The sequence below is a fragment of the Cherax quadricarinatus genome, unplaced genomic scaffold (assembly GCF_038502225.1).
Source record: "Cherax quadricarinatus isolate ZL_2023a unplaced genomic scaffold, ASM3850222v1 Contig132, whole genome shotgun sequence".
Lineage (NCBI taxonomy): Eukaryota > Metazoa > Arthropoda > Malacostraca > Decapoda > Parastacidae > Cherax > Cherax quadricarinatus.
The window spans coordinates 130,001-148,015 of NW_027195158.1; the positions used below are offsets into that span (position 1 = coordinate 130,001).

Genomic DNA, 18,015 nt, shown 5'->3' on the forward strand with positions numbered 1-18,015 from the left:
ATCAAAAGAGGAGAGGGGCAATTAAGAAATCGATATATTCAGTTAAAGAGAGAAATAAAAAAGGGAATTAGAAAAGCAAAAAGAGATTATGAGGTTAAAGTTGCAAGAGAATCGAAGACTAACCCAAAAGGATTCTTTCAGGTATACAGAAGTAAGACCAGGGACAAGATAGGCCCACTCAAAAGTTCCTCGGGTCAGCTCACTGACAGTGATAAGGAAATGTGTAGAATTTTTAACACATACTTCCTCTCAGTTTTTACACAGGAGGATACCAGCGATATTCCAGTAATGATAAATTATGTAGAACAGGACGATAATAAACTGTGCACGATTAGGGTCACAAGTGACATGGTCCTTAGGCAAATAGATAAATTAAAACCTAACAAATCCCCAGGCCCTGATGAACTGTATGCAAGGGTTCTAAAGGAATGTAAAGAGGAGCTTAGCACACCTTTGGCTAATCTTTTCAACATATCACTACAAACTGGCATGGGGCCAGATAAGTGGAAAATGGCAAATGTGATACCTATTTTCAAAACAGGTGACAGGTCCTTAGCTTCGAACTATAGACCAATAAGCCTAACCTCTATAGTGGGAAAATTTATGGAATCAGTAATTGCCGAGGCAGTTCGTAGCCACCTTGAAAAGCATAAATTAATCAACGAATCTCAGCATGGTTTTACAAAGGGGCGTTCCTGCCTTACGAATTTATTAACTTTTTTTCACTAAGGTATTTGAGGAGGTAGATCATGGTAATGAATATGATATTGTGTATATGGACTTCAGTAAGGCTTTTGACAGGGTCCCACATCAGAGACTATTGAGGAAAATTAAAGCACATGGAATAGGAGGAGAAATTTATTCCTGGATAGAGGCATGGTTGACTAATAGGCAGCAGAGAGTTTGCATAAATGGGGAGAAATCAGAGTGGGGAAGCGTCACGAGCGGTGTTCCACAGGGGTCAGTGTTGGGCCCCCTGCTGTTCACAATCTACATAAACGACATAGACGAGGGCATAAAGAGCGACATCGGCAAGTTTGCCGATGACACCAAAATAGGCCGTCGAATTCATTCTGACGAGGACATTCGAGCACTCCAGGAAGATTTGAATAGACTGATGCAGTGGTCGGAGAAGTGGCAGATGCAGTTTAATATAGACAAATGCAAAGTTCTAAATGTTGGACAGGACAATAACCATGCCACATATAAACTAAATAATGTAGATCTTAATATTACGGATTGCGAAAAAGATTTAGGAGTTCTGGTTAGCAGTAATCTGAAACAAAGACAACAGTGCATAAGTGTTCGCAATAAAGCTAATAGAATCCTTGGCTTCATATCAAGAAGCATAAATAATAGGAGTCCTCAGGTTGTTCTTCAACTCTATACATCCTTGGTTAGGCCTCATTTAGATTATGCTGCACAGTTTTGGTCACCGTATTACAGAATGGATATAAATTCTCTGGAAAATGTACAAAGGAGGATGACAAAGTTGATCCCATGTATCAGAAACCTTAGCTATGAGGATAGACTAAGGGCCCTGAATCTGCACTCTCTAGAAAGACGTAGAATTAGGGGGGATATGATTGAGGTGTATAAATGGAAGACAGGAATATATAAAGGGGATGTAAATAGTGTGCTGAAAATATCTAGCCTAGACAGGACTCGCAGCAATGGTTTTAAGTTGGAAAAATTCAGATTCAGGAAGGATATAGGAAAGTACTGGTTTAGTAATAGAGTTGTGGATGAGTGGAACAAACTCCCGAGTACAGTTATAGAGGCCAGAACGTTGTGTAGCTTTAAAAATAGGTTGGATAAATACATGAGTGGATGTGGGTGGGTGTGAGTTGGACCTGATAGCTTGTGCTACCAGGTCGGTTGCCGTGTTCCTCCCTTAAGTCAATGTGACCTGACCTGACTAGGTTGGGTGCATTGGCTTAAGCCGGTAGGAGACTTGGACCTGCCTCGCATGGGCCAGTAGGCCTTCTGCAGTGTTCCTTCGTTCTTATGTTCTTATATATAATATATATATATATATATATATATATATATATATATATATATATATATATATATATATATATATATATATATATATATATATATAAATATATATATATATATATATATATATATATATATATATATATATATATATATATATATATATATATATATATATATATATATATATATATATATATATATATATATATATATATATATATATATATATATATATATATATATATATATATATATAACAACACTTCAACTAGCCGAGGACTCGAACCCATGTCGTTTTGTCCTGCCTCATTGTGAACGAAAATCACATGACACTTTAACCCACAGGGCCGCTCAATCCTACAAGATTCACGCACCCAGCAGAGCTAGGTGTTTTACCTTGATCCGAGGACATACGGTGGTGTGGGTGCCTCTCAGTTAATTTCATTCTACTCTCCGTTGGGTGTACTAACTTCCAAGAGCAGTATACATATTATTGTTGTTTAGGGAGATTAATTCCAGTAAAAGTAGACAAGGATGTGTGATGTCACCGTGATTGTTCAATATACTTATAGATGGGGTTGTAAGAGAAGTGAATGCGAGGTGTGGAGTTAAAAGATAAAGAATCAAACACAAAGTGGGAGTTGTCACAGTTGCTTTTTGCTGATGACACTGTGCTTTGGGAGATTCTGCAGAGGTTGGTGGATGAATTTGGTAGGGTATGTAAAGAAGAAAATTAAAAGTGAATATAGGAAACAGTAAGGTTATGAGGATAACAAAAATATTAGGTGACGAAAGACTGGATATCAGATTGGAGGGAGAGAGTATGGAGGAGGTGAAAATATTCAGATATTTGTGAGTGGACGTGTCAGCGGATGGGTCTAAGAAAGATGAGGTGAATCATAGAATTGATGACGGGAAAATGGTAAGCGGTGCACTGAGTTTGTGGAGACAAAGAACTTTGTCCTTGGAAGCAAAGATGGGAATGTATTAGAGTATAGTTTTACCAACACTCTAATATGGGTGTGAAGCATGGGTGATGAATATTGCAACGAGGAGAAGGCTGGAGGCAGTGGAGATGTCATGTCTGAGGGCAATGTGTGGTGTGAATATAATGCAGAGAATTTGTAGTTTGGAAGTTATGAGGAGGTGCGGGATTGCCAAAACTGTTGTCCAGAGGGCTGAGGAGGGTTGTTGAGGTGGTTCGGACATAAAGAGAGAATGGAACGAAACAGAATGACTTCGAGAGTATATAAAACTGTAGTGGAGGGAAGGCGGGGTAGGAGTCGGCCTAGGAAAGGTTGGAGGGAGGGGGTAAAGGATGTTTTGTGTGCGAGGGGCTTGGACTTCCAGCAATCATGCGTGAGCGCATTTGATAGAAGACAAATGGTTTTTAATACTTGACGTGCTGTTGGAGTGTGAGCAATGCAACATTTATGAAGGGATTCAGAGAAACCGGCAGGCCGGACTTGAGTCCTGGAGATGGGAAGTACAGTGTCTGCACTCTGAAGGAGGGGTGTTAATGTTGCAGTTATATAACTGTAGTGTAAAGCACCCCTCTGGCAAATGATGGTGCAAGTTTTTCTTTTTTCGGGCCACTCTACCTTGGTGGGAATCGGCCCATGTGTTAATAATAATAAGAATAAGAATAATAAGAATAATAATAATACTAATAATATATATATATATATATATATATATATATATATATATATATATATATATATATATATATATATATATATATATATATAATATATATATATATATATATATATATATATATATATATATATATATATATATATATATATATTTATATATATATATATATATATATATATATATATATATATATATATATATATATATATATATATATACATATATATATATATATATATATATATATATATATATATATATATATATATATATATATATATATATATATATATATGTATAAATTAAGACACATGTGCAACATCTGGGTATCTTTATTGTAGACGTTTCGCCATCCAGTGGCTTTATCAATACAAATTCTAGGACATAACTTGAAGACAGTAGGACTATATATACATATATATATATATATATATGACAGATAAAATTACCCAGACTATTAACACTATTTCTACAAAATGGTAAACATTAATAATGATTCACTTGTTACAATTTGTAACTTTAAATATTACTTTTTCCATCAAACAATAAATTAATATTTGTATGTGATCATTTATTTTAACGAAAGAACAATATAGACGGCATGTACAACAATATTTATCCTAAGAAAGTGGAACAACATCCCACTTACACAGGGATTATTTATTTATAATATTTAAAATTATTTGGTGAGAGATTGTCCCTTTGCCTAACACCTTTGTTCATATGGTATTAGATCCCTTTTATTACATTCCATACCTTTGTTGCCTTATGATTTGTATGTTTATTATTTCGAGTACTACTTATTCTTTTTCTTCTTGTATTATTATAATTATTATTATTATTCTTATTATTATTATTATTATTAATTTCTACTTCAACTACTACTAGTAATAGTTCTGCCATTACCCTTAGCAGTAACACTGGAAGGGATTGTTGTAGTAATAGTAGCAGTAGTAATAACAGAAAAAGTAGTAGTAGCAGAAGTAGAAGTAACAGACGAAATAGTAGTAGCAGAAGTAGTAGTAGTAATAGTAGTTGAGCAGTAAAAGCAATGATAGTAGTAGTAGTTGTGGCAGCAGTAGATGCTACAGTAGTGGTAGTAATTACTTAAAGATTGGTGAGGCTTGCCAGTGAAAATTCAGTTTACTGGCCGTGGCATTTTGGTCAAGTTTAAAGTGCCGTGAAGTAGTTGTAGCATTGGTTAAACTTGCATTAAGTTTCAATAATAATGGCATACACTATCGTAAAGAAGATGAGTAAGACATAAGCAACAGTTTGGAATCTTTATATCCGTAACTTGTCGCCCAGGCAGGGTTTCTTTAAGCGAATAAAGTTGTAACTAATATGGAGACAGTGGAAACAGCTGATAAGCAATAATGGGATCAGTCTATCATCTTTGAAGTAGTCTGTGATGCTCTATCATCTCTAATTATTTTTTCAAGGCTGATGAATTGATCACATCATCTTCATCATTCCACTGTTTCTGCTATCTCCATATTAGTCACCTCTGTATTCGAATGAAGAAACTAACTTTGATACTTAACTGGTGTACGTGTCTTACTGCTCTACTCGTCAACATGTCAACACTGATGTTACTCTTTTTTTGGCTGTGTAACTTAAATAAAGTCCTGGCTCCTGAAGGGTAAACGACCTGCCAAGTTTAGTGGCATTTAAATTATTTAAAATTGAAAAAGAAACCACTCTTGGGCCAGCATGAACCTTCATACAAATTATGATGCATAAATTTAAATGGCCAATGTATTATAAGGAAGGACACAAAAACTCACCTATACAAAAATATAATATATATATTAAGATAACATATACAACCTAGTCTAGTCTACTACAACCAACATCACCACACTCCAGTTTACCTTTACCCAGTACTCTCATTACCTCACTAACTGCTACTAGTGAGTAAAACAACATAAATATTTATAAATACAGAGGTTCCATGACACCCCTCCTTCTGCAGGCTGCTCAACCTGCAGTCTGCTCAACCTGCAGGCTGCTCAACCTGCAGGCTGCTCAACCTGCAGGCTGTACAAGTACTCTCCCAAAACTCAAACACTTCTCTGAACACTACGACCTTACAGGTAAACAGGAGAGCACTTAAACCAATAAAATAGCCTATGAAATAAACTTGCAAAAAAAAAATCCCTACAAAACAAACCGTGACGTCTTAGGACATCTTGCTGCAGGTGCTGCGTTCCACAAACTGACACTCACACACCTCACTCTCCTCTCCTGGCCACTGACTGACCACGAATAATACTTGTCCAGTTTCAGTAGAAATCCCGGAAAATGACATTATATATGGAACTTTTTTTGTTTATAAAATATTCTCTATAATACACTGCGTAATAACTGACTACTTCATTTATAATTTATCAGCGCCTCTAACAAGACATCAGATTGAATAATAGTGATTCAGTTTTTGGATCACCTTGCCAAGTTGGGAGGCAGCCGGTGTGGTTAAAAATAATTATTTATAGAGATTAACAGTCACTGACCTATAGCCGTCCATCCGACGTGGAACATGATCAGAGCTAGCAGAGGAGAGAAGATGAAGAAGGATGCTGGTGGCCAGGTCATTGTTGTCCATGAAGGGAACTTGAGGTACCAGAGCCCTACACCCACTGCTGCCACAGTTACAACACCTGCAGATACAACAGTATTTTCTTAGGTCACAAACAGTCTAGTGAGTCAATGACCAGGCCAACGTAACTTGATGCAGGATTGCTTCTCTGCCATTCCCTGTCCTATATGATCCAAACTGGTTTAGTGGATGGAGAATAGTCTCCGCTACCTCTTAAGAGTTTACATAAGAACATAGAAAAGAAGGAACACTGCAGCAGGCTTACCGGCCGATACTCGGAAGATCCTTGTCAAACATGAACCCACTAGAAAATATTCGCCCAACCCATTATCAATGTTGCCCTAAAAATAAGCTTCGATAACCCTGTTAACTCAAGTGCGAATCCCACTCATATTCAACCACTCTAACATATATTTGAAGCTACTCAAGGATTTTTCTTCAATAACCCTACATCGACTACAAACAAATTTATCCAACTTGAATGATCCACACAGATATACCGGACGATGGCTCGAGTTTCCAATATTCCTTAATCCTAATAGTTCGAACAGATTTAGTGGCCGAGACATCGCTTATTCGTAAACCAATGACGCACACAATTTAATGAATGGAGAGTCGAGCCTCCACTACACCATGAGCTGAACGACTCACAAAGAAGTAGTGGACGGAAGATAGAGCCTCTGCTTCATGAAATATATGACTCATGTTGATTTGATGGACGAAGGATCAGTTCTGCATTACTCCATAAATTGGATGACTCACACTGGTTCAGCAGTTCATGAACAGCCCCTAACAAGTTTACGAGGCCTGGTCACAGATCGGGACGAGGGGGCGTTGACCCCCGAAACCCTCTCCAGGTATACTGGTGTACTGATATAGGTAAGAAAAACCCACGTGCTGTAGAACAAAAACAAATCCAACACTGGTAATTTGGTTGCAATTAGCACCATGCTTTATATAATAAATCCTGAATGTATTGTGAGGAGATTTATCTGATTGTTAATCTCTCAGGAAAATCTCTGACTACAGCGAGTGGCACAAGGACATAACCATCAAGGAGCCCTCAGAAGGGTCATTGTACCACTCCATATACAACCCCAACCCCTCTCCCTCCCCCCTCCCCCCTCCCCCTCCCATCTCCCCCTCCCCCCCTCCCCCTCCCCCTCCCCCTCGGGAACTTTTTTTGTTTTAGTTTGTCTAACTGTTTGATAATCATATCCCTCGTGACTGAAATAGTGCTTAATTTGTTTTCTTGAGGATCTGAATAATTATTGAATGCGGGGATATTATCATTTACGTCTTTTTTGTGTGAAAACTGACTAGTAATAACTATTAAAAATAGAGCATATTTCCTGCTCATTATCAGTAAACTGTCCAGACCTAGTTTTCAGTGGTCCTATATATTCCATGATCTTTGTCTTATACACTTGAAAGAACCCTTTGAATTAATCTTTGATTCTCAGGCTACTCTAATTTCATTGTCACGTTTAGCGTTCAAAATCCCCATCTTTACCTCTCTTTTAATATGAACGCATTGGTTAATAAAGTTAACTATTCCTCTTTTGATGCCCCTATAAATTTCTCATTTCTCTCCTAATAGATGCTTCAGTCTCCTGTTCCATGTTTTCGTGCTGCTGGAGTGTGAGCAAAGTAACATTTATGAAGGGATTCAGGGAAACCGGCAGGCAGGACTTGAGTCCTGAAGATGGGAAGTACAGTGCCTGCACTCTGAAGGAGGGGTGTTAATTAATGTTGCAGTTTTATAACTGTAGTGTAGCCATGCCTCTGGCAAGATAGCTTTGTTCCAAAGAAGTCTCCCTCTGTCGCTTTGGAAGTTAGGGTATCGGTATATAACATCTAAAATAAAAATTTTAAATGTTATATACCGAAAAGAAGAAACACTTTCATCATTATTCACTCCAGAAAAGAAGAAACACTTTCATCATCATTCACTCCAGAAAAGGAGAAACACTTTCATCATCATTCACTCCAGAAAAGAAGAAACATTTTCATCATTATTCACTCCAGAAAAGAAGAAACACTTTCATCATCATTCACTCCAGAAAAGAAGAAACACTTTCATTATCATTCACTCCAAGATACGGTATAGGGCCAAATGACAATAGTTTCTTGGACTATTAATTGGTGGATAAAAAGCTGATGTGCATGTTTAAAGATTGGCAACCAATAAATCAGATAATTTTTAAGTTGTAGCTACAGTGACAGTAAAGTAAGATGGGATACAAGGAAAATTACATAAACTAGAGGAATCTGGGTAAGATATAAGCAACTATTGGTAGAAAGATGGATTAGTGAGAGTATAGACAATGAAGCTGAATAGGTATAGGGTAGACTTAATTTAGAATGCACTGTTAGAACGTTCAGTAGAAATTTGTGGATATAGAAGAGTGGGTGCTGGAAGGAAGAGGAGTGATTGGTGGAATGATGAAGTAAAGAGAGTAGTAAGAGAGAAAAAGTTAGCTTATGAGAGGTTTTTATAAAGTAGAAATAATATAAGAAGGGAGGAATACATGGAGAAAAAAAGAGAGGTTGAAAGAGTAGTGTAGGAATGAAAAAGGAGAACAAATGAGAGAGTTGGTGATATGCTGTCAACAAATGTTGCTGAGAATAAAAGAAAACTTTTGGAGGAGGATTAATAAGTTGAGAAAGCTTTGGAAACGAATGGATATGACAATTAAAATAGAAGATGAGAGTTATTAGATGGAGAGTGGGTAGTATAGGGAGGATGAAGGGAATATTTTGAAGAACTGTTAAACGTTGATGAAGATAGCGAAACGGTGATTTCGTGCATTGGGCAGGAAGGTATAGCATATTTAAGGAATAAGTAAGAGCCAGATATGAGGGAGTTACGTGAGGCTGTGTGTTGAATGAAATAGTCTGGGATTGATAGGATGAATACAGAAATGCTAAAAGCAGGGAGTGATATAGTTTTGGAATGGTTGGTGCTTTTATTTAAAAAAAAGTATATGGAATAGGGAAATATATCTTGTGATTGGCAGAGAGAAGTCTTTCTCCTTTATATAATGGCAACTGGGACAATAGAGAGTGTACGAATTATAGGGGAATAAGTCTATTGATTATTCCTGGTAAGGTGCATGGTAGAGTTATTATTGAAAGAATTAAGAGTAAAGCAGAGAGCACGATGAACAAAGGGTCTTTAGGAAGTTTAAGGAATGTGTAGACCAAGTGTTATCATTGAAGTATATAATTAAAAAGTATTTGGGTAAAGAAGTTTTCATTGCATTTATGAATTGGGAAAAGTTACATGATAGGGTGGATAGCGGAGCAAATGTATGGAACACATGATAGATTACTGAAAGCCTTTAAGTGGTTTGCATGGATAGGATATGCAGGAGACAGGGAGGGTATGTCCCATTAAAAATAAGCCTTAGCCATTAATGTTTAATATGTTTGATATATTTAATATATTAATTGATGGGGTTGTAAGAGAAGTGAATGCAGGGGTATTGGTCCTGGAAGGTGTGGGTTTGCAAGATAAAGACTCCAACACAAAGTGGGATTAAAACAATTGCTTATTGCTGATGACACTGTGCTTTTGTTTCGATTCTGAGAAGTTAGAGGTTAGCGGACGAATTTGGAAGGGTATGTAATTGTTGGGAAAATTTCTTCCCACTGACCTTACTGACCTTACACAATTAGTCTTGTACTGACCTTGCACAATCAGTCTATCTGGTGTCCATTCATAATCATAACACTCGGTGTAGAAGACAACACCCATGACTATTGAGGCAATAGCTAGCAGCAAGTTAGCTGCAATGATCACCACGCCCACCCATTCCTGCCAGCTCAACTCTGTTGCGAAAAAAAACTTAATGAGGAAGAATTCGTAATTAAACTGGAGCACGAACATTAATAAATTTAAGAAGATATGAAAATAAATTATCACCACTTTACCCTTATTGGCCTTTAATAGGTAGGTCAAACTGGCACATTCTTCGCAGGGTCAACTACCATACAAGAATATAATAATACTGTAGAGAAACACTACAGAAGGCCCATTAGCCATGCTAGGCAGGTTGTACATATGAACAAAAAAGCAATGAAACACTTCATTACGCCTTCTAATTCATGGTCCATACTAATTAGGTCTCAGTTGATCAGTCAAGTAACCATTTCATTGCTTGAAAATTCATTAAATATTTATAAGAAAGAGTACTTACGGTAGCTGTGATGCGGGAAACAGCAATATGGGAATGTGAAATAGTCGTTGTTAAGGTGAAGTCTCATCTTCCTTACTCTGTCACTACAAGAACTGAGCCAAAGAACCTGTAAGTGACATCAGGGTTAGTTACTGGATGTGCACGTACCTTCACACACACACACACACACACACACACACACACACACACACACACACACACACACACACACACACACACACACACACACACACACACACACACACACACACCGCAACCTCAACTAGGTGAGTACACAGGGAGCGTGCAGGGAGAGAGAGGACCCAGTAGCAACCAGTGAAGAGGCGGGGCCAGGAGCTAAGACTCGACCCCTGCAACCACAAATAGGTGAGTGCACACACAGTTCCACACAAGAGATCAGTGTAAAAGCTGGAGGACCATGAAGGTATAACAGGGAAGACACTGCAATGGATCAGAAAATATCTGACATGAAGACATCAGCGAGTCATGGTACGTGATGAGGTGTCGGAGAGGGCGCCTGTGACGAACGGGGTTCCCCAGGGGTCAGTCCAAGGACCGGTGCTGTTTTTGGTACATTTGAACATGACGGAAGGAATAGACTCAGAAGTGTCCCTGTCTGATGAGAATTCAGTAGGAGGTGGATAAGGCAGGACTACTGGGGGATCTGGACAGGCAGCAGGCCTGGTCCAGCAACTGGCTCCTGGAGTTCAACCCCCACCAAGTACAAAGTCATAAAGATCGGGGAAGGGCAAACAAGACCCCAGATAGAGTACAGTCTAGGGGGGCCAAAGACTCCAAATCTCGCTCAAAGAAAAGAATCTTGGAGTGTGTATAATATTCAGGACATCTCCTGATGCGCACATCAACCAAATAACCACTGCAGCATATGGGCGACTAGCGATCCTATGAACAGCATTCCGACATCTCAGTAAGGAGCCATTCCGGACACTGTACACCGTGTACGTCAGACCCGTATTGGAGTATGCAGCTCCAATTTGAAACCCACACCTGGTCAAGCACGTCAGGAGACTAGAGAAAGTGCAAAGGTTTGAAACAAGACTAGTCCCGGAGCTATGGGACACGTCCTGCGAGGAGAGGTTAAGGAAACTCAACCTGAGGACACTGGAGAACAAGAAGGACAAGAGGGACATAATAATGTTATATTAAATACTAAGAGGAATCGACAGGGTGGACAGGGACAGGATGTTCCAGAGATGGGACACAGCAAAAAGGGGTTACAGTTGGAAGTTTAAGACTCAGATGAGTCACATGGATGTTAGGAAGTATTTATTCAGCTTTAAGAGGTATGATAACGCTCTTGGAGGAGGGAGGGTATGAACTTAGTAGCGACCAGTGAAGAGGCGGGGCCAGGAGCTATGAATCTACCTCTGCAACCACAATTAGGTGAGTATACACACACACAATGGAAGGAATCGACGAGATTGGAGAAATAGATTACATAGTAGGTACAGTTCAGTCAGGGGAACATAAGGTAGTCATTGCAGGGATGTATAACCCACTACAGAACTGCAGGAGGCCAAGAGAGGAAAATGATGAGTGCAACAGAGCAATAGTGGACACACTAGCTGAGATGGCAAGAAGAGCTCACTCGAGTAGAACAAAGTTAATGGTTATCGCGATTTCAACCACAAGGAGATTGACTGGGAAAACCTGGAGCCACACAAGGGTCCCGAAACATGGAGAGCCAAAATGATGGATGTGGTGCTGGAAAACCTCATGCACCAACATGTTAGGGACACTACCAGAGAGACAGGGTAGGTTGAACCAACAAGACTGGACCTTGTATTCACCCTGAGTCGCTCAGACATCAAGGACAACACATATGAAAGGCCCCTTGGAGCTAGTGATCACGTGGTTCTGAGCTTTGAATACCTAGTAGAGTTACAAGTGGAGTGGGACCAGTTGTAGGATGGGAAAAGCCAAATTTCAAAAGCGGGAAGTGCATAGGTATGAGGAACTTCCTGCAGGAGGTTCAGTGGGAAACAGAGTTGCTAGGAAAGTCAGTCAAAGAAATGATGAACTACGTAACTACAAAATGCAAGGAGGCAGTACTGGAAAGCCTCATCATTAACATGTTAGGGACACTACCAGAGAGAGAGAGAGGGGAGGATGAACCAGCAAGACTGGACCTCGTGTTCACCCTGAGTAGCTCGGACATTCAGGACATCAAATATGAAAGGCCCCTTGGAGCTAGTGATCACGTGGTTCTGAGCTTTGGATACCTAGTAGACTTACAAGTGGAGAGGGAACAGGAGTAGGATGGGAAAAGCCAAACTACAAAATGGGGACTACACAGGTATGAGGAACTTCATCCAGGAGGTTCAGTGGGACAGAGAACTGATAGGAAAGTCAGTATACGAAACGATGGACTATGCAACAACAAAATGCAAGGAGGCAGAGGAAAGGTTAGTTTCCAAGGGCAACAGAAATAATGGGAAGACCAGAATGAGCCCTTGGTTCACCCAAGGGTGCAGGGAGGCAAAAACAAAATGCACTATAGAATGGAAAATGTACAGAAGACATAGGAACCAAGGCAACGAAGAGATCAATCGAAGTGTCAGAAACGAGTATGCACAGATAAGGAGGGAGGTTCAGCGACAGAACGAAAACGACATAGCATCAAAAGTCAAGTCCGACCCGAAGCTGCTGTATAGCCACATCAGGAGGAAGACAACAGTCAGGGACTAGATAATCAGGCTGAGGAAAGAAGGTTGGGAGTTCGCAATAAATGACCAAGAAGTATGTGAGGAGCTCAACATGAGACCTAAGGACTTATTTACAGTGGAGACAGAAAGGACTCTGGGAGGTCAGAAAAGAGGGGTACACCAACAAGGGATATACCAACAAGTGTTGGATGAAATACACGCAACCGAGGAGGAGGTGAAGAAGCTTCTAAGTGACCTTGATTCCTCAAAGGCGGTGGGACTGGACAACATCTCTCCGTCGGTAATTAGAGAGGGAGCAGAGATGCTGTGTGTGTGCCACTAACCACAATTTCCAATACATCCATTGAAACTGGGCAACTACCTAAGGTATGAAAGACGGCAAATATAGTCCCAGTTTTTAAGAAAGGAGACAGAAATGAGGCATTAAACTAAAGACCAGTGTCACTGACATGTATAGCATGCAACATCATGGAGAAGAATGTCAGGAGGAGAGTGGTGGAGCACCTAGAACGGAACAAGCTTATTAACGACAACCAGCACGGATTCAAAGAAGGCATATCCTGTGTCACAAACCTACTGGAGTTTTATGACAAGGTAACGGAAGTAAGACACAAGAGAGAGAGAGATGGGTAGATTGCATTTTCTTGGACTGCCAGAAGGCCTTCGACACAGTTCCTCAGAAGCTAGAGAATTAGGCACATGTATCAGGAAGGGCACTACAATTGTTCAGAGAATACCTGGCAGGGAGGCAACAACGAGTCATGGTACGTGACGAGGTATCACAGTGGGCACCTGTGACAAGCGGGGTTCCACAGGAGTCAGTCCTAGGACCAGTGCAATCTCTGGTGTATGTGAATGACATGACAGAAAGGACAGACTCAGAAGTGTCCCTGTCTGCATATAATGTGCAGTTAATGAGGAGAAGTAAATCAAATGAGGACCAGGCAGGACTACAAAGAGACCTGGACAGGCTGGAAGCTTGGTCCAACAACTGGCTCCTCGAATTTAACCCAGCCAAATACAAAGTCATAAATATCGGTGAAGGGCAAAGAAGACCGCAGACAGCATATAGGCTAGGTGGCCAAACACTGCAAATCTCACTCAAGGAAAAGGATCTTGGAGTTAGTATGATACCGAGTACATCTCCTGAAGTGCACATGAACCAGATAACTGCTGCAGCATATGGGCGCTTGGCAAACCTGAGAATAGCATTCCGATACCTCAGCAAGGAATCATTCAAGACTCTGTACACCGTGTACGTCAGGCCCGTACTGGAGTATGCAGCACCTGTTTAGAACCACCCGGATCAAGCACGTGAATAAATTAGAGAAAGTCCAAAGGTTTGCAACAAGCCTAGTTCCAGAGCTAAGGGAAATATCCTGCGAAGAAAGGTTAAGGGAAATATACCTAAAGACACTGGAGGACAGGAGGGTTAGGGGAGACATGATAACGACATGCAAAATACTGCGAGGAATTGGGAAGAGACAGGATATTACAGACATGGGGCACAGAATCAGGAGGCCACAATTGGAAGTTGAAGAAAGACTCAGATGAGTCAAAGAGATTTTAGGAAGAATTTCTTTAGTCATAGAGCTGTCAGGAAGAGGAATAGACTGGCAAGAGATGTAGTGGAGGCAGGAACCATAGATAGTTTTAAAACGAGGTATGGTAAAGCTCATGGAGCAGAGAGAGAGAGGGCCTAGTACCGATCAGTGAAGAGGCGGGGCAGGACCTATATCTCGACCCCTGCAACCATAAATAGGTGAGTAAACACACACAATGTAGATATTAGGCTTCAAAAACATACAGTGGTATATGGGTGCTCTGGAATATATGAGAAAGTCAATCAGAGCTTACTGAAAATAACACTTACACTGATCAGGCATAAGGAAGAAATGTTAAAAAAGGCTCGGGACATTAAATAATTGGAGGGTAATAAGGATATACCAAGTAAACAAAATGTTGAACTGAAGGTCAGAGTGAAATTACAATATTTCATAAGAACTGCTGGAGGGAAGAACTGAATCAAAGATTTTTTTTTTTTGCTGATTAGGAGCGTAATTCTAACCAATCAACTGGTTTTTCAAAGAAACTATCAAAAGACTGATGAAATTCATGTTAAAATAAATTGGAAAAAGGGTAACAATGAGAATAATACATTATTCTTATTGGTAGAATTTAGGGATATTATAAACGAAAAGTAACCTGATATACTTTGTCTAACTGAAATTAAAGTGGAAAAGTATATTTCTCAGTGTGGATGATAGAAAGAAAGCAGGACAGGCAATATTAATTGAAAAGTTCTTTCATGTTATGGAAACTAAAATTCAGAATACCGAACATATTGAAATTTTAGGGATAAGAGTATAAAATAAAGATGAGAAACACTTGGCAGTAAATAAACATAAGCCAGCCTTCACCTTCATCTAAGACTGTTGATGGTTTTATGTGGCATAAATGGTAACTTCTTCGGCTAACAACTGATAAACCATACCCCCGGCCGGGGGTATGGGACGAGTGAGAAGAAACAATTTTTTTTTTCAACACCTTTTGCTCCTGTACCTCAGGCAGTAAACCCGTTCCTAAGTGTTGGTGAATTGTTGGGTGCCATCCTGAGCTTCGTGAGATGTATGGCATCCTGAGCTTCGTGAGATGTATGGCATCCTGAGCTTCGTGAGATGTATGACATCCTGAGCTTCGTGAGATGTATGGCATCCTGAGCTTCGTGAGATGTATGACATCCTGAGCTTCGTGAGATGTATGGCATCCTGAGCTTCGTGAGATGTATGGCATCCTGAGCATTCTTGCTTATTGCCATAATGGCAATAAGCAAGAATGCTGGACTTTCTTAGATTATTCTTCGAGTTTCAAAGCTTATTCCTTGGAGAGAATTGAAAATGGGTTGGGCAAATATTTCTGACTGGTGGGATTGTGTTTGTGAAGGACCTGCCTAGTATAGGCCAGTAGGCCTATTTCAGTATCCCGCCATTCTTATGTTTTTTAAGTTCTTATAATCCCAAGGAAATGTTTTTTGTTCAGTAACTGATAAGTCGTTGGAAAACCTATAAATTTTCTGAACATTTGTTTCTAAAAATTAAAAACAATTTATTTTAGGCAAATTATAATTTTCTCATATTTTCTTTGCAATAAATTAACCGAACTACTCTACTAAAATTTAATTCAGTATTATTAATTTTAATTTATCAAAATTATCTAAGAATTTCAACACGCTTACACAGCTGTTTTCTTAAGAAAAATAAAAGTGAAGAAAGGTATGTACTGTAAGAGAGGCAGAATCTTACCAGAAACAGAACACTGTAGACAAAGTCGAAGGTAACGAGCACACAGAGAGAGAAGTAGATGTATGGATAGTTGCAGGAGTCTACCATGATCTTATCATTGTGTTCAGTACATGTTGCCAACTCCAGTCCAACTATCACGTTCCCTGCAACGATGTTGCAACCATATGCATTAATATTACTTAATGTTAGTAATAATAACAATTATAATAATGATAATAATATTTTATTAATAATTATAATAATATTTTTATTAATTATAATAATATAATTATTTTAATTTATTTCATTATATTACTTTATTATCATTAATATGATAATAATAATAATAACAATAATAATAATAATAATAATAATAAATCGTAATAAAATAGTAATAAAAATAATTATTATATAATAATAATAATGATATTTTATTTGTATTGTTATTATTAAAATTATTATTTTTATTTTATTATTATGATCATTATTATCTTTTTGCAATATAATTATTATTATATTTGTATTATTTTATTTATACAGGGATTCAGGGAAACTGGCAGGCCGGACTTGAGTCCTGGAGGTGGGAAGTACAGTGTCTGCACTCTGAAGGAGGGGTGTTAATGTTGCAGTTTTGTAACTGTAGTGTTAGTGCGCCTCTGGCAAGACAGTGATGGAGTGAATGATGGTGAAAGTTTTCCTTTTTTCGGCCATCCAGCCTTGGTGGGAAACGGCCAGTGTGATAATAAAAAATAATAAATATTTTGTTGTTGTTGTTGTTGTTGTTCTTGTTCTTGTTGTTGTTATTATTATTATTTTTTTTTTTATTATCACACCGGCCGATTCCCACCAAGGCAGGGTGGCCCGAAAAAGAAAAACTTTCACCATCATTCACTCCATCACTGTCTTGCCAGAAGGGTGCTTTACACTACAGTTTTTAAACTGCAACATTAACACCCCTCCTTCAGAGTGCAGGCACTGTACTTCCCATCTCCAGGACTCAAGTCCGGCCTGCCGGTTTCCCTGAATCCCTTCATAAATGTTACTTTGCTCACACTCCAACAGCACGTCAAGTATTAGAAACCATTTGTCTCCATTCACTCCTATCAAACACGCTCACGCATGCCTGCTGGAAGTCCAAGCCCCTCGCACACAAAACCTCCTTTACCCCCTCCCTCCAACCCTTCCTAGGCCGACCCCTACCCCGCCTTCCTTCCACTACAGACTGATACACTCTTGAAGTCATTCTGTTTCGCTCCATTCTCTCTACATGTCCGAACCACCTCAACAACCCTTCCTCAGCCCTCTGGACAACAGTTTTGGTAATCCCGCACCTCCTCCTAACTTCCAAACTACGAATTCTCTGCATTATATTCACACCACACATTGCCCTCAGACATGACATCTCCACTGCCTCCAGCCTTCTCCTCGCTGCAACATTCATCACCCACGCTTCACACCCATATAAGAGCGTTGGTAAAACTATACTCTCATACATTCCCCTCTTTGCCTCCAAGGACAAAGTTCTTTGTCTCCACAGACTCCTAAGTGCACCACTCACTCTTTTTCCCTCATCAATT

At 39.2% G+C, this 18,015-nt stretch overlaps 1 protein-coding gene across 1 annotated transcript in view; it reads right to left on the reverse strand.

Annotated features, from left to right (window-relative positions):
• The window catches only part of LOC128694501 (uncharacterized), a 111,545-nt gene that overhangs the window by 33,064 nt on the left and 60,466 nt on the right, over nucleotides 1-18,015 (reverse strand). Inside the window, exons 6-9 of the mRNA XM_070080077.1 lie at nucleotides 16,460-16,602; nucleotides 10,471-10,576; nucleotides 9,962-10,102; nucleotides 6,183-6,329 (exon numbers count right to left, since the gene is read on the reverse strand). Coding sequence (XP_069936178.1) covers nucleotides 6,183-6,329; nucleotides 9,962-10,102; nucleotides 10,471-10,576; nucleotides 16,460-16,602 — 537 coding nt within the window. The remainder of the gene's footprint in view (nucleotides 1-6,182; nucleotides 6,330-9,961; nucleotides 10,103-10,470; nucleotides 10,577-16,459; nucleotides 16,603-18,015) is intronic.